The 22229-nt window shown below is 51.6% G+C and overlaps 1 protein-coding gene across 1 annotated transcript; it reads right to left on the reverse strand.

The window, feature by feature from the left end:
• Positions 1-15053: 15053 nt before the first annotated feature.
• On the reverse strand, positions 15054-20112 carry THY1 (Thy-1 cell surface antigen). The gene is made up of 4 exons (XM_022560285.3): positions 20033-20112; positions 17910-17970; positions 17078-17413; positions 15054-16542 (listed from the first exon to the last, which is right to left on the reverse strand). The coding sequence occupies exons 2-4, from the start codon at positions 17944-17946 to the stop codon at positions 16430-16432; spliced, it is 486 nt and encodes a 161-aa protein (XP_022415993.1). The 5' UTR covers positions 17947-17970; positions 20033-20112; the 3' UTR covers positions 15054-16429.
• Positions 20113-22229: the final 2117 nt, after the last annotated feature.

Below are 22229 nucleotides of genomic sequence, written 5' to 3' on the forward strand. Positions count from 1 at the left end.
ATATTTTCTCCACATCTTCTGTCCAGGCTGTGGCTCCTTTCTGTCTTATTAAGGGTCTAGGCAAATGAGATGTAAAAGCCAGAAGTGGCTTCCCATTTTTTCCCCTGGTTTTTGCTGTCACATCCTTCCACTGAAGCATAAACACAAAAGCTTGGCTGGTTAAAGTGGGGCTATGGGGGTAAAGGGAAGCCAACAAAAATAATATTTAAAAATATCACCGTATTCACTACGTCTCATGGAGATCATATCTTTTATTTTTTAAAAATATTTATTTACTTATTTATTTTGGCTGCGTCGGGTATTGGTTGCTGCACGTGGGATCTTTGTTGTGGTGTGCAGGCTTCTCTCTAGTTGTGGTGCGCGGTTCCAGGGTGCGTGGACTCCTCGTTGCGGCACGCAGCTTCTCTAGTTGAGGCGTGCGAGCTCAGTTGTTGTGGTGCGTGGGCTTAGTTGCCCCGTGGTATGTGGGAACCTGTGTACCCTGCATTGGAAGGCGGATTCTTTATCACTGGACCACCAGGGAAGTCCCCGGGGATCATAGCTTTTTGATTTTCTTTCTTTTGTTCCCCTAAGGTTCCCCTCTCTCCATTGCTTCTGTCTTAGTTCGGAGTTTCATTCTTATAAACCTCCTGGTTTGGCAAAATTTTCTCCTGGTTTGGCAAAATTTTCTCCTCAACCCTGAGGGTCAAGTTGCTGGAACAGTAGGAGGTTTTTACACTTGAAGACCTCTGATAAAAAATAAGATTAGGAAGACTGAGTGACCTATTTAATGCCCAGTAAATACTTTATCCTGACTAAAATCAACACTAACATTTAGCACGTGTAGTAAAGGAAATATCAGTAACATTTTACAGATCTGAAGTTAGCAGTAATATGTATATTGTAATTTCTACTTATCATCCCTGGGTGATTTCATCTTTTTAGGCTTTCCCTGCAGTTTCAACAAGAGGGTGGTAAATCTAGTTTGTTTTGATGCAGGTGATGTGTAGTTAGTTCTCCTCACACCAGGTACCTTCTGCAGGCAAGTGATGCCTTCTGAGCTTTGGGATTTCCAGATGCTATGGCCCCCACTGGTTCCATCATGGTCTTCGAGCCATTTAGGGGAACCCTCTATAAAGGGTGCCTATCTGAGATTGGATCGTATGATTTTTTTTTTTTTTTTTTTTTTTTGCGGTACGCGGGCCTCTCACTGCTGTGGCCTCTCCCATTGCGGACCACAGGCTCCGGACGCGCAGGCTCAGCAGCCATGGCTCACGGGCCCAGCCGCTCCACGGCATGTGGGATCTTCCCGGACCGGGACACGAACCCGTGTCCCCTGCATTGGCAGGCGGACTCTCAACCACTGCACCGCCCGGGAAGCCCAACAGGCGATTCTTAACCACTGCGCCACCAGGGAAGCCCAAAACCATCCTTTAAAAGTTGCAAGTTTTCAGTTTCTAGAGAGGGAGAGACTTCACCTTGTGGCTGACTCTTTACGTTGGGAAAATCACCACAAAGGGCTTGTAGTTTCCTAGATGCAGAGCAAGTATCCAGCACTGAGCTGAGAGGAATGTTAGATCTGATGGATGGGAATTGTCTTCTGCCCTTCTTGCTCTTTAGAAGGCAGTGGGGAGAAAGCATTTCTTGGCTCTGAGCTTCGAGCACTCTTGCTGGGTCTGGGCCCCGCGGGTGTGTACAGGGGCCGAGGTGTGAGACAGGGGCACGGAGGGCTGGAGGTGATGGAAAGTGAGAGGGAGCGGGGTGAATGGTGGACGTCCTACAGGCCTACTCACGGGGCGCACGGCTGGCTAACATGGACATTTTGGAATGAAATGAGTTGGCGTGTGTTGTGAGTCTGGGTGAGTGGCTGTTCGGGTTAGAGGCGTACCCCAGCCTGTGCCTCGGAAGGAAGTGGAGTTTCCACTGTCAGTTGTGCTGAGACAGGCAGTAAAGAATGGGAGGTGGTGGACCTTAGACTCGCGGTGAGAGACTTTCCCCTCTCCAGGCCTCCTGACACTGTGTTCTGGGCTCTGAGGCGTTGGTGTGCTCAGAGTGTTCCTGGAGCTGACCCTTGCCTCAGGGAGTGAGGCTGAGAAGTGTTCCTTTCAGGGCCCTCCTGTCCTTGCCCTGCCTCCCCTTCATGAGTTTGCCTGAGGTGGGATAGCTCAGCGGCTCAAACAACCATGGTTCCCGCCCATGGTCTGGTCCAGCTCTGTCCAATAGAACTTTCTGTGAGGACGGAACGCCACCAGCCACATGTGCCACTGAGCACTTGAAATGTGGCTGACGTGGCTGAAAAATTGAAATTTTAGTTTACTTCGTGCAATTTGTTTAAGTCTAAATACTCACATGTGGCTAGTGGCTACCATATTGGACAGCTCGGGTCTAGATGGCAGGAAACCATGAAGCTGTAAAGCCTGAAGCCTGAGCCCAGAGCTGTGACGCTGGCTGTTGTCATCAGAGGACACGGAGGCTCCAAGAGGCTGTGTCACCCTGTGTGAGGGGTGGAGCTGCCCCAGAAGGCCCCGCAGCAGGAGGGGGCGGTGTACTGAATGTGCCAGGGCTCAGGCTGCCAGAGAGTGGGCCCCTCCTGCTGCTGACACATTGGGAGCCCAGGACGGTGGGACCAGGCATCAGGCCATAGTTAAGCTGTTTGCCTACCGTCCCCCGGTGACTGCGTCAGGCCAGTCCTACCTGTCTGGCTCAGTCCCCAGAGGTCCAGAGAGTCCAGCACATCCATTATCAGCACACCTCTCCTGTAGCATCTCCTCGCCTGGGCCAGGTCCCGCCCCACCCCCTAAACCCCCTTGTGCCCAGACACTGCTCTGGGGTGGGCAAGCTCTGCTTCATCCTCAGCCTCTTCTTCAGAGGTTCTCTTGAGCTCCAGCCTTAAATGAAACTCACTGTTCCCTGAGGACACCATTTCCCCTGAAGCCTCCTTCAGTGGAGCCTGCTTTTACTCTGACCCTCACACACCTCAGGGTCAGGAAGTGGGGTTTGGGTTTCCTAGGGCTGCCATGACTGGGTGACTTCAAGCAACAGAAATTTGTTTTCTTACACTTTTGGCCAGAAGTCTAAAATCGAGGTGTTGCTGGGGCCAGGCTCCCTCTGAAGCCTCCAGGGGAGGATCCTTCCTGGCTTCTCCCAGCTTCTGGTGGCCCCAGGTGATCCTTGGCTGGTAGCAGCATCACTCCAGTCTTTCCTCTGTCTTCAATGGCTGTCTTCTCTCTGTGTCTCCTGTTTCTCTGTGTTGAAATTTCCCTTGTCTTATGAGGATGCCGGTCTTTGGTTTAGGGTCCACTCTAGTCCTATGACTCCATTTTAGCTTGATTACATCTGCAGAGACCCTATTTCCAGATAAGGTCACATTCTTAGGTACCGGGGATTGGGACTTGAACGTACCTTTGTTTTGGGGGGTGGGCCACAATTCAACCCACAACAGGTCGGGTAAGTGTTCTTCCTCATTTGCTCTCTCCTTCAAGTGCCCCTGCTGGATCTCCAGGCACCTGGTTACCCTACTGCCACCCTTCTTCACTGCTGTCACGTGCTGGCTGCAGGTCACTTGTCTCCTGGCTCACTGTCTTCCTTTCTCCCCCTTCTCTTTCATCATCCTGCATGATTTCAGCAGCCATGTGGATGCTCCTTGCAACCCTCTGGCCTGTCAGCTTTTGGCCCCCTTTACCTCCTCTCTGTATGTGTAATCTGCCCACCCTCTGACCTCTTCACATCCTGACCCACTTAAGACTCTTTTTTATTTTTTGGCTGCCCCATGCAGCTTGTGGGATCTTAGTTCCCTGACCAGGGATTGAACCCACGCCCCCTGCATTAGAAGCATGGAGTCTTAACCACTGGACTACCAGGGAAGTCCCTACAATGGATCGTTTTAATCACTCCTTTGCTAACTTCCTCTATTCCTTTGCCCCTCCTTCCCTCTGCTGCTCGTGCCTGGAAAAACCTGGACCCTCCCTGAGGCCATCTTCCCTTCCTTGGTATGCCTGCACCCATGCAGGTGAATGACCCTGGAGAAGTTCACCCAATTAAGTCCCCTTTATATTCATGGCCATACACCTCAGATGGGTCACACTCAGCACTGCCCAGCACTTCTATTATGTTTCCATGGTATGTTTATTTTCCCACCGTATTAGTTTTCTACTGCTGTGTAACGCATTACCAGAAACCTAATGGCTTGAGACACCCATGTATTATCTCACAGTCTGTAGGCCAGAAGTTCTGCTGGACTCAGCTGGTTCTCTGGTCAGGGTCTTACAAGGCCAAAATCAAGGTGCTGACCAGGCTGGCTGTTATCAGGAGGCTCGGGGCAAGATTCCACTTCCAAGCTCATGTAGGTTGTTGCCAGAGTCCAGTTCCTTATGGCTATGGGCGTGAGGTCCCTGTTTCCTTGCTGGCTGCTGCCTGGGCTCTGCTTTCTGCTCCTAGAGGCTGCCCACAGTCCTTCTCACGTGGCCAGTGGTGGCACGTTGAATCACCCTTGTGCTTCAAATCTCTGTCTTCTTCTTCTGCCACTAACCAGAGAAAGTTCTCTGCTTTTAAGGACTCACATGATTTCATAGGCCTACCCGGACAGTATTCCTCTTTTAAGATCAACTGTGCCATTTAACATAACACCGTCATGGGGGTGACATCTCATCTCAGTCACAGATTCCAGGGATTAGGGGTATAGAATCTTGGGAGGCTATTTTTAGAATTCTGCTTACACTCCCACCTTTTTTTTTTTTTCAGTCTGAATCTCATATGGGTTTTTCTTTTTCTTTTAAGGTCAAATTTATTGTCATAAAGTTATTCATAATACATTACTATTTTTTTCCTTGTTGGTTATCTATTTTAAATATAGCAGTGTGTACAGATCAATCCCAAACTCCCCATCTATCCCTCCCCCCAACCCTTCCCCGCCTGGTAACCACAAGTTCATTCTCTAAGTCTGTGAGTCTGTTTCTGTTTTGTAAATAAGTTCATTTGTATCAGTTTTTTTTTTTAGATTCCACATAGAAGTGGTATCGTATGATACTTGTCGTTCTCTGTCTGAGTTACTTCACTTAGTATGATAATCTCCAGGTCCATCCATGTTGCTGCAAATGGCATTATTTCATTCTTTTTAATGGCTGAGTAATATTCTATTGTATGTATGTACCCCACGTCTTTATCCATTCCTTTGTTGATGGACAGTTAGGTTGCTTCCATGCCTTGGCTATTGTAAAGAGGGCTGCCATGAACAGAGTGCCCCAAGGACTCTGCTTCCATGTTTTTCTCTGGATATATGCCTGGGAGTGGGATTGCTGGATCATATGGTAGCTTTCAAAATAAAGTTTTTAAAAAAATAAAATTAAAATTTCTGACTACAGTAACATGTATGTGGGAAGGGGTAAGTAGAGTTATAATATCCTAAGGGCCTTGATTTATCCATAAAGAGGATAAAGGATAAATTTGATTAATTTAAGAATTTGATAGGTTAAATGTGCATATTGCATCTTAAAAAGAATCCCCTGGGGCTTCCCTGGTGGCGTGGTGATTAAGAATCCGCCTGCCAATGCAGGAGACGCGGGTTTGAGCCCTGGTCCGGGAAGATCCCACATGCTACGGAGCAACTAAGCCCATGTGCCACAACTACTGAGCCTGCACTCTAGATCCCACAAGCTACAACTGCTGAGCCCGTGCGCCACGACTACTGAAACCACGCGTCTAGAGCCCGTGCTCCACAACAAGAGAAGCCACCGCAGTGAGAAGCCTGTGCACCACAACAAAGAGTAACCCCCGCTCGCTGCAACTAGAGAAAGCCCGTGCACAGCAATGAAGACCCGATGCAGCCAAAACTAAATGATAATAAATAAAATAAATAAATAAAAATTAAAAGAAATAAAAAGAATCCACTAAAAATGGGGTTGGCAAACTCTTTCTATAAAGAGATGGGTAGTAAATATTTTGGGCTTTGCAGGTCCCTTATAGTCATTTTAAAAATTTATTTATTTATTTATTTTTGGCTCTATTGGGTCTTGGTTTCTGTGCGAGGGCTTTCTCTAGTTGCGGCAAGCGGGGGCCAGTCTTCATCGTGGTGCGCGGGCCTTTCACTGTCGCTGCCTTTCTTGTTGCGGGTTACAGGCTCCAGACGCGCAGGCTCAGTAGTTGTGGCTCACAGGCCTAGTTGCTCCGTGGCATGTAGGATCTTCCTAGACCAGGGCTCGAACCTGTGTCCCCTGCATTGGCAGGCAGATTCTCAACCACTGTGCCACCAGGGAAGCCCTAGTCTTTTCTTTTTTAATAGATCTTTATTAGAGTATAATTGCTTCACAATACCGTGTTAGTTTCTGTTGTACAACAAAACGAATCAGCCATGTGCATACATGGTCCCCATATACCCTCCCTCTTGAGCCTCCCTCCCACCCTCCCTATCCCACCCCTCTAGGTGGACACAAAGCACCAAGCTGATCTCCCTGTGCTATGCGGCTGCTTCCCACTAGCCAACTATTTTACATTCGGTAGTGTATATATGTCGATGCTACTCTCACTTTGCCCCGGCTTCCCCCTCCCACCCCGTGTCCTCAAGTCCATTCTCTGTGTCTACGTCTTTTCATATGGGTTTTTTTAATTAAAAAATTTTTTATTGACGTATAGTTGATTCACAGTGTTGTGTTAGTTTCAGATGTACAGCAAAGCGATTCAGTTACACATATATCTATGTCTGTATCTATTCTTTTTTTTGTGTGTGGTACGTGGGCCTCTCACCGCTGTGGCCTCTCCCGTTGCGGAGCACAGGCTCCGGACGTGCAGGCTCAGCGGCCATGGCTCACGGGCCCAGCCGCTCCGCGGCACGTGGGATCTTCCCAGACCGGGGCATGAACCCGTGTCCCCTGTATTGGCAGGTGGACTCTCAACCACTGCGCCACCAGGGGAGCCCCTGTATCTATTCTTTTTCAGATTCTTTTCCATTATAGGTTATTACAAAATATCGAACCACTCCGACTTTTTGATATGTCTATTTTCTATTATCTACTTTTTTCAAACCTGTTGCATCTTCCCTTCATCTCCTCACCCTCTTATTTAGCTGATGGCCTTGCTACTCGTGTGGAACCCCCTGAACTTCTACCCTCAAGTTCACAAACCTCCCCTCTTCCACACCCATCTCCTTTGCCTTTATTTCTCATCTAGATCCCTCCTTTCTCACCTCCCCAAGGACTCTGCTTCCTCATTTTCTTCTCCCCCTTGTTCAGCAGTCTTTCCCTGTCTTCATAAGTAATTGCCATCAATGTACACCATGCTCTAGTCTCTCCCATAAACAACTCCCCTTGACTCTGCTTCCCACACCAGTCACAGCTCAGCTTCCTGGAAGAGAAGTCTACACCCTCCCATTCACTCGCTCACCCCCTCCAAACTGGCCTCTGTTACCCCTGCTCCACCGAACTGCTCTTGTTAAAGTGACTATTGCTGCATCACAAACCGCTCCAACAATTTATCAACTTGATTGACATATACACACTACTATGTAGAAAATCGATAACTAATAAGGACCTACTGTCTAGCACAGGGAACTCTACTGAATACTCTCTAATGACCTATATGGGAAAAGAATCTAAAAAAGAGTGGACGTATGTATATGTATAACTGATACACTTTGCTGTACACCTGAAACTAACACAACATTGTAAATCAACTATACTTCAATAAGATTTTTTTTTAAGTGTAAAAAAAAAATTATTGATGGGCTTCCCTGGTGGTGCAGTGGTTAAGAATCCACCTGCCAATGCAGGGGACATGGGTTCGAGCCCTGGTCCGGGAAGATCCCACATGCCGCGGAGCAGCTAAGCCCGTGCGCCACAACTACTGAGCCTGTGCTCTAGAGCCCGTGAGCCACAACTACTGAGCTTGCGTGCCACAACTACCGAAGCCCGTGCTCAGTATTTTCGTGCCCTAGAACCTGTGCTCCGCAACAGGAGAAGCCACCACAGTGAGAAGCCCGTGCACTGCAACGAAGAGTAGCCCCTGCTCGCTGCAGCTAGAGACAGCCCGCACACAGCAACAAAGACCCAACGCAGCCAAAAATAAATAAATAAATTTATTTTAAAAAATTTATTAATGTGTTTCATGCTGCTTTGGTTACCTGGGAACTTCTCACTTGCGGTTTCTTTCTCACAAGGCTGCAGTCAGCAACTGCTGGGCCGGGAGTCATCCAAAGGCTCACCGGAGCTGGATGTCCAAGATGGCGTAGTGACTCGGCTGGCAGTGGATGTTGGCTGTTGGCTGGGAGCTTACCTGGGGCTGGTGACTGGAGTGACTACATGTGGCCACTATGTGACTTGAGCACTCAGAATGGTAGCTGGGTTCCAGGAGGGTGTGTCTCAGGAGTGAGCATTCCTGGAGAACCAGGTGGAAGCTGCAAGCCTTCTTATGACCTAACTTTGGAAGTCATGTAGCATGATGTCTATCATACGCTATTGGTCATAAGCAAGACACAGGCCATGCCAGGCCCAAGGGAATGGGATTACACAAGGGCATATTTTATTTAGGGGGTCATCTTTGGAGACTAGCTACCATAGTCACCAACAACTTGGTCCTCGTCTTACTTGACTTCTTAACAGAAGTGGACCTAGTTGATTGCTCTTTTTCAAAACGTTTCCTTCTCTGGCTCTGCTAACCCCTGGCTTTCCTCTTTCCTCATTGGCTGCTCTTTAATCTCCGTTGTGTCCCCCTAAACTCTAAATATTGGACCACCTCAGATTCTAGGCCTGGGCTCAATTATTTCTCTATAACACCTCCCTGCATGATCTTACTTGTCCCGCGGTCAGTGCCTACCACCCAAATGCTGATGTCTGTCGAATTTTCTCTAACCCCCATCTCTCACCTGTGCTCAGGACTGGGAGAGCCAGCTGTCTTCTCGATACTCCATTTGGATATCTAATGGGCATCGCAGATTTAACAAATCCACTTCTCCACCCCAGTATTCCCCATCCTTCTCTGTCTCAACACATGACACCACCATCCACTAACTGTTCAAGCAAAAACCCAAGGGTCATCCAGGATTTCGTCTCCTTTCCTTTCAACACTCCACCTCCATCTAAACCACTAGTAAGCAAGTCCTCTCTGTTTTTTGGGGGTTGGGCTTTAATATATTTCTTTAAATACATTTGATTTATATTGCTTAGTAAACTAATAGAGACTAAAAGTATTACTAGGTTTATAATGTAAAAGCAGTCTGTTACCCTATCCTACATTCTCATTCCCCAAAGCAACTACTCTCAACTATTTCAGCTAGTTTTTCTGCTATTTGCTTTACTTTTATATTTAAAAATTTCTCATATAGCTAGCTATTTCTTGATTTTTCAGTTTTAAGTCTTATCTGTTGACTTTCACCTCTGGAAAATGAGATTTAGCTCTCTTAATGCCCATTTTCTCCCCCACTAAACACATATACTTAGCCTTCTCCCAACCTCCAATATAGCTTTATCACAATTTTCGGTTAAAATCACTGTGTAGTGTTTATATTAGTATGACTCTGTAAATATTTCACATCTAAGCTGTGTAATGTGCTATATGATTAGAATTCTTTTTTTCCTCCCTCTGGCGTTTCTGGAGTTAGTACTTGCCATCTTTTTTTTTTTTTTTTTTTGGTTGTTGAGAATTTAAAAAAACTCTTATTTGAAAATAATTAAAAATTTACAACAGGGCTTCCCTGGTGGCGCAGTGGTTGAGAGTCCGCCTGCCGATGCAGGGGACACGGGTTTGTGCCCCGGTCCAGGAAGATCCCACATGCCACGGAGCGGCTGGGCCTGTGAGCCATGGCCGCTGAGCCTGCGCGTCCAGAGCCTGTGCTCCACAATGGGAGAGGCCACAACAGTGAGAGGCCCGCGTACCACAAAAAAAAAAAAAAAAAAAGAAAGAAAAATTTACAACAGTTACAAAAATAGTATGACGAGGTCCTGCATACCCTTCATCCAATTTCCCCCAATGGTAACATTTAAAAAATATATATATATACACACATATTTATTTTGTTTGCACAGGGTCTTAGTTGTGGCATGCAGGATCTTTGTTGCAGCGTGTGGGATCTTTTTTGTTTTAGTTGCGGCATGCATGCGGGGATCTAGTTCCCCCATCAGGGATCAAACCCGGGCCCCCCGAATTGGGAGCATGGAGTCTCACCCACTGGACCACCAGGGAAGTCCCCAGTGGTAACATCTAATACAACTGTAGTACAGTATCAACACTGGGAAAATCGATATTGGTAAAATCCACAGACCTTACTCAGATTCACCAGTCCTCCCAGTTTTAACTCTGTACGTATCTCAAAGTCACCATTTCTGTTTTTGCCATGCAATTTTTGTTCAAGCTACCATCATCTCTTTTAGGATTATGGCAGTATCCTTTTGATTTCTTGCCTCTGCTGTTATTCTTCTCCAGTTCATCTTCAACAAAGCAGCAAGAGGGATCTTCTAAAAACATTATTAGAACAAGTCCTTTATCACTTCCCTGTTGCCCTTAGAATAAAATTCGAACTCTTCACCATGACCTCCAAGGCCCTGTGGGACCTGTCTTGCGCCTACCTCTTCAGTGACTTTTTTTTTTTTTGGCTGCTCTGCGTGGCTTGACCATCGAACCCAGGGCTCCCGCAGTGAGAGCGCCAAGTCCTAACCACTGGATCTCCAGAGAATTCGCCTTCAGTGACATCTTGTACCCCTCCTCGCCTTGACACCTTGAACCCTTCGTGTTCCCTCCGTCTGGTTGTGCTTCTGCAGCCCTTCAAATGTCTTGCCTTTCCTCACCCTTCCCATCTTAGCTCAATGCCCCCCTCCTCAGGCTCTCCCTGATCATCCCAATTAAAGTGAGCCCGTCATTCTCTTATTGCCTCTCATGTGTAAACAATCCCAGTCTATAATAATGACTTACTTATTGGTTTACTTGCTTCATGTCCATCTCCTGTACCACAGTATAAGTTTTATGGGGAAGGAACTTGTCTGTACCATTCACAGGTCTCTTCTCATTACCCTGCACAGGCAGTTACACTCCCTGGCATGGGGTGCACACTTAGTAAATGTTTGAATGGATATGACTGGGGCAGGGACCCTGATGAAGGGCCCATGTGCTCTGAGGGCTGTTGTATCAGCCAGCAGTTGTGTTGCCTGAGAGAGGGACTGAGGCCTGTCCTCGGACTAAACCCGCAATGGCTTCTACTTCCCCTCCCCAAGTCTTTCAGGATATAGAAGAAATAAAATAACATTGCTTTCTTTGTGATCAGCTTACGAAATAGTAGAGCCTGCTTTTCGTGCTAACTCCTACCATGACGCCTCCTCTGGGAAGCCCTCTAGCCTGGCTAGGGGCCCTACATATGTATTCTCATAGCACTTTACTGAGGTAAAATTTACATTTGAGGAAATTCACCCATTTTAAGTGTACAGTTTGATGAATTTTGACAAATGTAAGTGCTCGTGTAAGCACACCAAAAAGTTCCCTTGTGCCTTGGCTGTTTCCTTTTTTAAAAAAAAAAATTGTGGTAAAATACATATAACCATTTGGTGGCATTAAATACACTCACATTGTGTTGTGCCACTACCACCACCATCCATCTCCAGAACTCTTTTCATCTTGCAAAACTGAAACTCTGTACCCACTAAATAATAACTCCCCATGTCCCCTCCCTGTAGCCCCTGGCAACCACCATTCTACTTTCTGTCTCTCTAAATTTGACTTTGTGTGTGTGTGTTGTGTGTGTCTGTGTGTGGTAACATTTACTGTCTTAACCATATTTAAGTGTACAGTTTAGTTGTGTTAAATAACAGCTTCTTTTTAAGGTACATTTAGGTTCAACTGTGAGTGCAGAAAATCCAAATAAGAGTAACTCTAACATGGTATTCCATGGCTGCTCTGACAGTTCTAACATCACTAGGAATCCAGGCTGTTGTACTTTGTGATGTGTAACATAAAACTTCTATCTCATGTTCCAAGATGGCTGCTCCAGTTCCAGCCATTGACTCCACATTCCAGCCAGCATGAAGGTGAAAGGGTTTGAAAAGCACACATTCTCCCTTTAAGAGCACTTCATAAAAATTGTACACATTATTTTGTGCTAATGTTCCATTGGACAGAATTTAGACACATGTGCACATCTTGCTGCAAGGGAGCTGGGAAATGTAGTCTTTATTCTGGACCATATAATCTAGTTCTAATTTGTGGGTCCTATTGCTGAGAAAGAAAGAGAGAATACATGTTGGAAAACCCTCAAGCAGTGTCTGCCACAGCTTCTCTGCCTCCTAGCACCAATCACTGCACTGAAATCAATTCCTCACTTCTTACTGGGCTGTAGATTCCTTCAGCCAGGGGCTATGTCTTTTACCTCTTAGCACAGCCAGGTACTTAACGTTTTTTGTACAAATAAATCATTCCAGCACTACTATCTTATTTTATTTTTTATTTTATTTTAATTTTGGCTGCACCGCACGGCTTGCGGGATCTTAGTTCCTTGCAGTGGGGGTGTGGAGTCCTAACCACTGGACAGCCAGGGAATTCCCCTATCTTATTTTTATTTATTTATTTTATTTTTGGCTGCGTTGGGTCTTTGTTGTTGCACATGGGCTTTCTGTAGTTGCAGCGAGCGGGGGCTATTCTTCATTGTGGTGCGCGGGCTTCTCGTTGCAGTGCCGTCTATTGTTGCGGAGCACAGGCTCTAGAGTGCAGGCTCAGTAGTTGTGGCACACGGGCTTAGTGGAATGTGGGATCTTCCCAGACCAGGGATTGAACCCGTGTCCCCTGCATTGGCAGGCGGGTTCTTAAACCACTGCACCACCAGATGCACCTCCCGTCCCCCATCTTATTTCAGAAATCAGAAAAATGAGGCACTGAAGGGTGAAGTGACTAGGGTCATCTAGCCCAGGTTCCCACTGAATTCAGGAAGTTGCTTTCCTACAGGCTGGACAGGTGGCCTCCCCTGACCATGCCCACTGCCAGGCACTCCTGCCTCTGCAGCTGGGCGGCTCCAGCCATCAAAGGCCCCTTCCGGTGTAGAGCCACACTTGGTCTCCGCAGAACTCTCCCATTGGTCCTACACTGCCCTCTACAGCATGTGCCCACTTCCATAGCTTCCCTGCCCCCAGGTCTTCCCTTTGCCAGGCAAAGACGCCTCCCGGGAGTCTTCACATGACATGATACTCCTGAGGGGTGGGACACATTCGGGGCCTGAGAGCCCTGGGCAGGAGGCAATCCCACCTTTGTCCAGAAGCCCTGCTTCAGGGTTAGCAGGAGGCAGCTGACGACCCTCACGCTTTGCCAGAACTCTGAAGGACTCCAGGCCCACTGATTCCTCAGCGGTAGATGAGGAAGTGCTTTACTCCTAACCTGGGACTTGCTTCTTTCACATGTAAAGACAAACCTGCCCATCACAACCCGGGAGCTGCAGACACAGTGAGGACAGGGACATCATGCTGGGGGCGGGGCAGGGGCTGGAGGATGTGTGTCACGGGTCCCCTGGACGCTGGGTACATTTATTGGTTGGCTAGAGAAAGTCCCTGCGTCTCCCCACGGTGACCCCCCTTGTTCTTCCCGAGGGAGCCCCTAGGTGTTGCGAAGACCCTCACGCTGCGCCGTGTGCAGGTGCTCCTGTCTCAGTGGACGGATGTGTGGAGAGGAGCTTCTTTCTCTTTCTACTGAGCAAGGATTCCATGCCCTAAGGTAAGGACCAAGATGGCCAAGGGGGATATGGGGGAGGGGTGAGGAGGAATGGGAAGGGGCTCGGTGGGGTGGGCTCTGGGCATGTGTGCAGGAACCAAGGCCGGCCCCAGCCCTCTTTGTAACTAGCCAAGCCCCTGCAGACGTGCCGCAGCCCTCTTCAGCTCTCCTGACGTGACCGGGGAGGAACTGGCTGCCGTTGTGGACTGGCCCCGCGAGCCCACCGCAGCCCTGGCCCGCAGTCTTTCTGGGTTGGCTTGTGCTGTGAGGCCCGACGGCCCTGCCTTTAAATCATCGAACCCCTTCCCAGGTCCAGGCCTGTTCCTTTCTTCTCTGTCCCAGCCTTCCTATAGCCCCTAGGCCTCAGAGGCCTCTGTGTCTTCTGAAGCTAAGCCCACTCGCCGTGGCCTTGGGCTGTTCTCCCACAGGCGTGGCTGCAAAGAGACCCTTGTTGAGGGGCCGCTAAACTCTTCAAGGAAACAGTGCCAGGGTGACAAAGACCACACAGGAGGCTCACACAGGTGCCAGGGTCTCATGGCTTCTCACAATTGAGGCTGCACACTTGGCTTCCCAGTTCCTTCCAGAAAGACCTTCCAGCTTTAGCTCTTACTACCCCGAGGGTGGCATTTGAACTCCCTTCCCCTACAAAGGCTCTTCATTTTTTGGCTGCAAGCAGGGCAGAGCAAAAGGGCCCTGTGTCCAGGCTGGCTACACTGTCCCGAGTGGCCAACAGCCCATGTGGGGATGGGTGGGTCCCCGTGGTCGGTGACTTGGGCAGCTCCCTCTCTTCCTTGAGGGCTTCTCTTGCCCTCTTCCGGCCTGGCCACTACGGGGGTCACTGGCAAAGCTCAGGTATCAGTGGGAGGTGTCGCAAGAGTGGGAGTCAGTGGCGTGAGTTTAGATCCTGGGCCTTTAAGTAAATGCTCAGAAAAACCATCCTACCCAGTGCTAAATACCAAATGAGTCAGCTTCTGGGTAGTCACTACTGTCCTCCCCCAGATTCCCTTCTGGGGGCTGCCTCACTCTGGCAGCAACTGAGACCCAGAACCACCCTGTGATGCTGTTCTAGTCCCTTCTACCAGGGGGCGCTTTCTACTCAGTGACTTTTAGGGGAGGGAGCTGGGGACGGGCCTCAGTGTTCTCTCCCCACCCCCAGTGCTTTATGTGGCCATGTTGGAGTTAAGAAGAGATGCTTGTCCTCACACCTTGATGATGACGGCAGCTCCCGCGTACCGCCTCGCTTCCCGAGCCTCCCCTCTGTGCCCCTCTCTATAGCAGCTGTAAGCTGACGGGGCATTTCTGAGGACATCCAGACCCGAGAAGGCAGACTCCGTGCCTTAGTGCCTGTTAGCACGTTCTGGAACCAGCGCCATGCGGCTTGGCCCACACATGGGGCAGGTGAGTCCACAGAGAGGGAACATTTGTTTATTCGGGCAAATGTGCCGTGTTAGAGTGGTTCTGAGAAGCCGGGCATGCAGTGGTCCACCCCTGGGGGGCAGGGGGGAGGAGAAGGGCTGCAGAAAGCAGGGATGGGGGAGAGGAGGAGGTGGCGGGTCCGCCCTCAAGGCTAAGGGAGGGGGGCGGGCCTGGGGAGAGAGGAGCAAAGCAGAGACAGACAGGAGGACAGATTCCAGAGGCTTGGTTTTATTGTACAGTATTCTTTTTCCTCAGTGAGACGCCATAAGCTGGGGTGGCACTACACACGGTCACAAGACGGGGAAGAGCCGCCGGGTGCAGAGCTGGCTGCTGGGAAAAGCCACCCCTCGAGGCATGTCCACTTATGGGTATCACCCCACAGCCAGCCCCAGGCCCCCGAGAGGTCCCTGAGAAGGCAGGCCTCTGGGGCGGGGGCCTATCTGAAGGCTCGGGCACTGCTGGGGGAAGACGGAAGAGCCTCCTGGAGGAACACGTGGGCCGAACTCTGTGTGGCTCAACCAGGGGCTCCACCTGATTTACTGCTTCCAGGTCTGAGTTCTGGAAGCTCCTAGGAGCTTGGGATAGCCTGGGAGGGGGCCTGTCCTCCTCTGCTACCTCCCAACTGCTGGCCGAGCCAGTGAGAGACACTAGCTCCCATTTTTAGCTTCCTCAGTGGGGGGAGGGATGATGGACCCTGCCTTCCACCTGCCTCACCAGCCCATCAGCACTGCTTCCTGGGCAGAATCTGCATTTTCACTGGACCAGACGCCGGGCCCAAGGCCCCTTGGGGACTTCTGTAGGGTAAGAAGGCGGCTTTTTTCTGTGACGTAAAGTGCTCGTGGAGACGCTCGGTTCTCTCCTCACAGGATGGGCCACAAACGCTTGGCAGCGCCCTCACATCCGGGGTCTTCAGGCGCCATCCCTACTGCTGAGGGATGTGCTAGGGCCAAACACACCCCTTCCCCTCCTCGCCCAGGTCTCTCCCAGGCCTCTAGTCCCGGTGGGCAAGGATGACCGGCCCCAGGGACTGATACCCCTCCCATCCCCTCACTCTCCATCAGGTCCCCAACCCTGGCTTCCCTTTTCGCAAACTGCCAAAGAAAAGGTAGGATAAGTCCTAAATAAACCAGACAGAAGCAGCTCTGGAACAAAGGGTACAAATAGGCAGTGGCGTGCGGAGAGGGTAGGGGGTGGCAGTGGGGGATGGGAGATAATGGCATGCAGCAGTGGGATTCCTTAGGGGCGGTGGGGTCCCCACTTCTCCCCAAGGTGTGTGGGAGGTTGGGGGGAGGGGGGTCAACTGACTCCGAGAAGTAGGGTCTCTGGACTGGGCCTTGTGGCTTCCTGTATTCTCCATGGGCCCAGCCAGTCACAGGGAGATGAAATCCATGGCCTGCAGGAGGGGCAGCGAGAGCAGAAGCAGGAGCAGCCACGAGGTGTTCTGGATCAGCAGGCTTATGCCTCCGCACTTGACCAGTGTATCTGTGGACAGAGGACGGGGCAGAGAGGCAGGGCGGGAATGAAGAGCGGCCGGGACTCGGGCAGGCCCAGGCCCAGGGCAAGGCTGCTTTCCCTTGGGGAGGGTGGCGCCATGATGTCTTGGCTGGAACCAGGGCCAACCTGGTCTGACAGAACCAACCATCTTTCCCATTTGCAGGTTCCTGAGCCCTTGAACAAATATCATCACAAGGAAACTGTGGGTGAGGTAGCTAGTGCCATCCTGTTTTCCAGGTGGGGAGAAGGAGGTTTGGGGAGGCCAAGTGATTTGCCCGCAGTCATGGGGGAAGCGTCTGCCACACCACTCTGCTTGTCTGACTGTCCCCTTAGCCCTTCCCCCATTCATGCTGAAGGTAGCGATTCCCCCGGGCATAGGCAGCAGTGGGGGGAAGGGGAGAGAAATTATGGGGCCACTCCCTATTGTGGCCCAGCCAAGGGGACTGCCAGCTGTCCCAGCCAGCCCGTTCCTCCCCAGCCTGCCTCTCCCAGCTTCCTTGGTCTTGTTGGGGGTTTGCCTCACCTCTGAGCACAGAGACATTCCTGTTGGAGACGATGGGAGTCTGGCCAGAGAGGTGGAGTGCGCACGTGTAGGTCCCCTCATCCTTGGTGGTGAAGCCCGACAGGTAGAGGACCTTGAGATTGTACTTGCTGAAGAAGTTGGTTCGGGAGCGGTATGCGTGCTCAGGGACCCCAATGGTGCCAAAGAGCACGTGCTTCTTTGTCTCACGCGTCAGGCTGAACTCGTACTGAATGGGCAGGTTGGTGGTATTCTCATGGCGGCAGTCTAGACGAAGGCTCTGGTCCACCAGGCAGGCTGTCAGGCTGGTCACCTTCTGCCCACGGGCCACCTGTAAGACTGGCACCAGCAGTGCCCCCTCCAAGTTGGTGAGGACCTGTAGAGCAGGGGGCCTCCCATCCACGTTAACAGTAGAGAAAGGCCTGGCCAGGGAAGGGCACAGGGTCTGCTCTCTGAGCACCTCTCCCCGCCCAGAGGTCCCTGAGGGCCAGTCTACCTTCCCTACTGCAGGCCCCAGCCTACCTCCCTCTACTCTAGTCGTTGGTCCCACCAGTATTTTCCAGGGGCAGGAGCCCTTGGGGGAAGTTGATGCAACATCCTGGTTCACACTTGGAGATTCCAACTCAGTATGGGGCAGGCTCAGTGAATTGAGTTCCAAAAACCATCCCAGGCAGTCAGAAGATCAACTAGGTTGCTCAGCTGACTTAGGGATAAAAGGAGCCCTCTCTCTCCCTTAGTCACCTCTACTTTCTGAGGTCATGAGGAAGAAGCTAGCTTCTCTGAAAGGAAGGCAGCCAGGGTGCTTGGAATCCCAGCCCTGCCCCTTGCCCGGTACCTGTCAGCAAGAGAGTGATGCCAATGGTAGGGTTCATGGTGCCGAGAGCTCAGTCCTGGATCTGGGGGTGCAACAGGATGGGAATCAGCCAAGAGGTGGGGCAGGTGTGCCCACACTTACTGCCAGGGCTGGGGGCCCCTGGGAGACATGCCATAATGGCCACGGTGGGCATCCAAGCCCCTCTCTAGAGCCCTCTCCCTTCCCACCTCTCAGTGAATGTGACACTGCCACTCAGCCCTTCCCCATCTGGGAAAGCAAGGGGGTTGGAGAACACACCCTTCCGTGGTGTATATGTGTGCTGAACACTTACTAGCTGGGTGGCTTTGAGTAAGTGACTTTAACTTGACTGTTTCCTCTTCTTTCAGGAAGTCAGGGACTTCCTAATTTTTTAATTGTAAAATTTGCAGAACACCCAATTTATTATCTTCACCACTTTTAAGTGTACAGTCTCCAATCTCCAGAACCCTTTTCATCTTGCAAAATCAGAACTCTCTACCCATGAAACAAAAACTCCTCATTCAGGGCCTACCTATTTCTCGTTCAGAAGAAAATCCCCAGTGCCCAAACAGTTCCTGGCATACAACAGATGCCCGAAAGGTACTGAATGAACCTGGGCTTTAGATACCCACAGGGTTGTGATGGGGATTAAGAAAAATGACAAACATCTGGCACTGCTGGAGAGTAAGTGATCCACGGCCTTAGTCGCCGGCCTCTTAGACGAGCGTGGTCAGGTATGTGTGGGGCCCCAGGTAGGACCGTACTTGGCACACCGCTAAGGGTGTTCCCGACTGTGTGTGGGGAAGGCGACAGTGCCATCCTATTGCATAGGTTCTCTGCATCAGAACCAAGATGTTTCCAATTGTCCAGCTCTCTGGGCAGGATTCCTGGGCCTGCAGCTTTCCAGTCCAGCTTCGGTAGCCTCCCTGCCTAGGCTCTCTGCCCTGTCTTTTTTTTGCAGCCTAGGCTGAATCTATATCCCGGCGAGGCGACACAGAGCGGGTAGCCTAGCCCGTCTGCAGCAGTGCTCGCCAGGGAGAGGCCACAGCAGGGGCGTGTGCCTGCGAGTGCGCGGGGCCGTGCCCTGGTGCGTGCGCCCTGCTGCGCAGGGCGCGCCGCTAGCCGCGTCTAGGGTCCCAGGCGCTCAGCCCAGTGGGGGGAGGGGGGGGAGGGAGGGGCGAGACTGGGGCTGCCGGGTGCCTGCGGCTGCAGTCGGTTCCCTCTCAGACCCCTGCTGAGAGGGACCCGGAGGTGCCGTTGGGGAAGAAAGGGGGGTCGACATCTGGTTTAGATTAGCATACGCTGAGTTACAGAGGGGGTGGCGGGCTTGGGATCTAGGAGAGGAAGCGGGGGAAGCAGCGGCTAGAACTAGAAAGGAAGAAATGGGGCTGGGACTCAAGGGGATGTAGAGCCAAAGGGAGGGGTAGACAGCTGGAGGGGAGGTGCAGTCTGCCTTTCCTCGGCCTTGCGTCCCCGCAGCTCAGAACCCGGAGAAGCTTTGCGCTCCGTCCTCTCCAGCCCGCGTTCGACTAACCCCACCCTTATTCCGTGTCCCTATTCCAATCCTCTCCTTTCCCAATTGAGGTCCTTCTTCCCCCTCTCTCATCCGTTTCCAGTTCTCGCCTCCCCCGTCTGCCAGCCTTCCTCCCAGTCCCCGCCCCAGCCCCCACCCGCGGCACTGCGGTTTCCCGTTCCTTGGATGCCCCGCACCCAGCCCGCAGCGAGGTCGCAGGGCAGAGATATCCTTCAGTTTGCGGTCCTCTGCTCCCCCAGTTTCACCGCCCCCCACCCCTGGTCCCGCCTTCGCAGGCTGGCTTTGGGGACGTCTGGCTGGAGAGCAGAACGCAAGGCTCTCCTTGGCGCCCTTCCTCCCGGTTCTCCTCCAGCACCCCAGCCCCAGGCGAACGTTCCCCAGCGGGCGAAAGTTTCCGCGGCCCCCGGCCTGCAGCAGTTGCGTCCGGCTCCTGCCCCTGCCTGGCAAGCAGCCCCCTCCTCAAGCACTGAGCGGCTCCTTCCTAGGGCGCCCTCCGACCGTTTTCCGAAGCCTCGGATCGGGAGGGCCTGCCTGGGCGCCAGGGGGCCTACTATCCCTGCGCCCCGGGTCCCGCCCTGCCTCTGGCTCCTACCTGGGCTCTGGTTCTCGGCCGCAGCAGCCTCCTCCAGACGCGCTGCCGCCTCCAGTTGCTACACCCTGCCCGGCGCCCGCAGTTTTCACCAGGGGTGGGAGAGGAGGAGCGGGGAGGGCTCGGGGGCTCGGCCAATCAGAGGCTGAGTGGGTAGCGGAAAAAGGGTGGCAGAGGGAGGAGGAGGCGGTCCGATATTGGTGCGGGAGAGTGGCCATCCGCAGCGGCCATCCGCAGCCAAAGGGGGCCCTCACTGTGGCTGGCGGACCTGACCAGGGATGGAGGGGTTCAGGACCCTGGAGATCAGGGTGGGGCCGCTAGCCGCTTCCCAGAGCCCCGCCAAGATCGCTCCCCTTTTAAGGCTTTAATCCTTTCTTCTGACCTAGGCTTCACAAGCCTGTGGGAAAACCAAGGGGTAAGGGATGGATGATGGAGGCCAGCAACTGAGCCCCCTTAGGCAGCGCCCATGCCTCCTCGTTTCCTTTTCAGCTGGAGCCCATCTCCACAGGAGCCGCCAGTGAGAGGTTTTTGGTGTTGCAGTATTCCAGGTTTTCTCCAAAGGAAGATGGTAGGGTGTTTTTCCACATTGGAGCAGCCCTTCAGAAGCAAGGCAGCACTGGTCTTTCCTGGTCCCCAGCCCTGCTCCACCCCCTCACCCAACCTAGAACACCCGGCCCTTCAGAGGCTTTCTGCTCTTGGGCACTGTCTCCCTCAGCTCCTGGGCTGGCACTTCCTGGTGCAGACAGCTAGAAGGTTCTTCTCAATTTCATGTACCCCTCCTGCCCCCACTCCCACCCAAGTCCTTGAGTACTGTCTTCTTGGTCTTCAGATAAGGGAAAGGGTGCCACCCTCTATCAAGCGTTCTGATGGGCACATTACATCCATGGCCACAATCTGCTGGGTTCATCTCAGCCCACTCTCCATCCCACTTCATGGTTAGTAAGTGGGAGAGCTGGCCGGTCGACTTGGGGTGTGGAGCCCCAAGTCCTCAGTGATGAGCCACTCCACGGCTGCACCCCAGACCGGTGGGAGGGGGAAATTGTGGAACTGTGGGAAAGGGGAGGAGACAGGACCAACTAGAAAGGAATACCACGCTTTTAATCCCCTGGGGCACCTGTCCTTGCCCCATTAATTTGAAGTCATCAGAGGCCCTTGGATTTTTTTTTTAACAGCCAGTGCTAATGACTTGTCTCTCCTAGCCACAGGTGAGGTGAAGTTTTTTGAACAAAGGTTTATTTGATTGAGTTGCATCCTTGTGGCCTCTTTGTGAATTCTGGTGGGGACATCCTGTGGGCTGGCTCTGCCCCCCGCCTACCCATTCTCCTATTCTTTCATAGACATTGGTTCTGGCTCCTTCCCTGCAGTTTCCATTAGTGTGATGGCACTGTTGGAAGCCATCCCTGGGCTTGCAAGTGGGAGATTAATTTCCCTCTCCCTCCCTTGGAGGTTAGGTGGCCTCCCAACGCTTACAATGATGGAATTTTCTAACTGGAACAAGCCTCGCAGATGGTCAAGTCCAGGGGCCCTTGGCTCTGCTAAAAAACAGAAGCTCCTGGGGCACTTTATGAGAAATGCAGCTGCCCCTGCCCACCTGGGATCTCCCTAGTCTAGTAGTAGAGCTGCCTGAGTCTGCACTTTTCACAAGCTCCCAGGCCTGGGACCATCCCTCTTCAAAGATCAGGTGACCTGGCTTCTCATTGTCTGGAGGGTAATTTTTAAGGCCCTGGATGTCCTGACCTCTGGCAGCCGACCTCCACCACCACCTCATCTTTCCCTTTCATCTTCCTGCTGCATTCAATACGTGCTAGCCTCCTCCTTGGCACTCCACACAGTGTCTTTCCTGCTTAACAGCTTTCTGGTTCTCAGTCCAGGGATCTTTCCTATCAGAGCACAGTTGCTTTAGTTGCTTTAGCTTCAGCCTCACCACCCCCACCCTGCCACTGGAACACACACACACACACAGATGGGGCTGGAGGTGGTTACTTATTTTGGCAAGACATGAGGATACCCAGAGGCCCCTTAACTACCGGAGATATCTGGGCTCTGTCTGGACAAGACCCTGCATGCTCTGTTTTCCACTCTATGGCCCAGTCTCTGAGTGTTGTTGCTGGTTGGAAGGCCTAGCTGTGCTATTTTGATAAGTTTATGAGGACCTGGCCTATTTTCTGGGTCCCCAAGCACTTCACTTCAGGAAGGGGTG

The sequence above is a fragment of the Delphinapterus leucas genome, chromosome 7 (genome assembly GCF_059928025.1).
Source record: "Delphinapterus leucas isolate spDelLeu-1000000601 "Yukka" chromosome 7, BTC_Dleu_Yukka2, whole genome shotgun sequence".
Taxonomy (NCBI): Eukaryota; Metazoa; Chordata; class Mammalia; order Artiodactyla; family Monodontidae; genus Delphinapterus; species Delphinapterus leucas.

Excerpts from the sequence above, each read along its gene's own strand:
- THY1 (XM_022560285.3), bottom strand. The coding sequence starts at position 17,946 with ATGAACCCTACCATTGGCATCACTCTCTTGCTGACAG. Across the intron at positions 17,414-17,909 it reads CATCACTCTCTTGCTGACAG|TCTTACAGGTGGCCCGTGGG; the intron begins GTACCGGGCAAG and ends TGCTGGTGCCAG. Across the intron at positions 16,543-17,077 it reads GAATGTCTCTGTGCTCAGAG|ATACACTGGTCAAGTGCGGA; the intron begins GTGAGGCAAACC and ends CTCTGTCCACAG.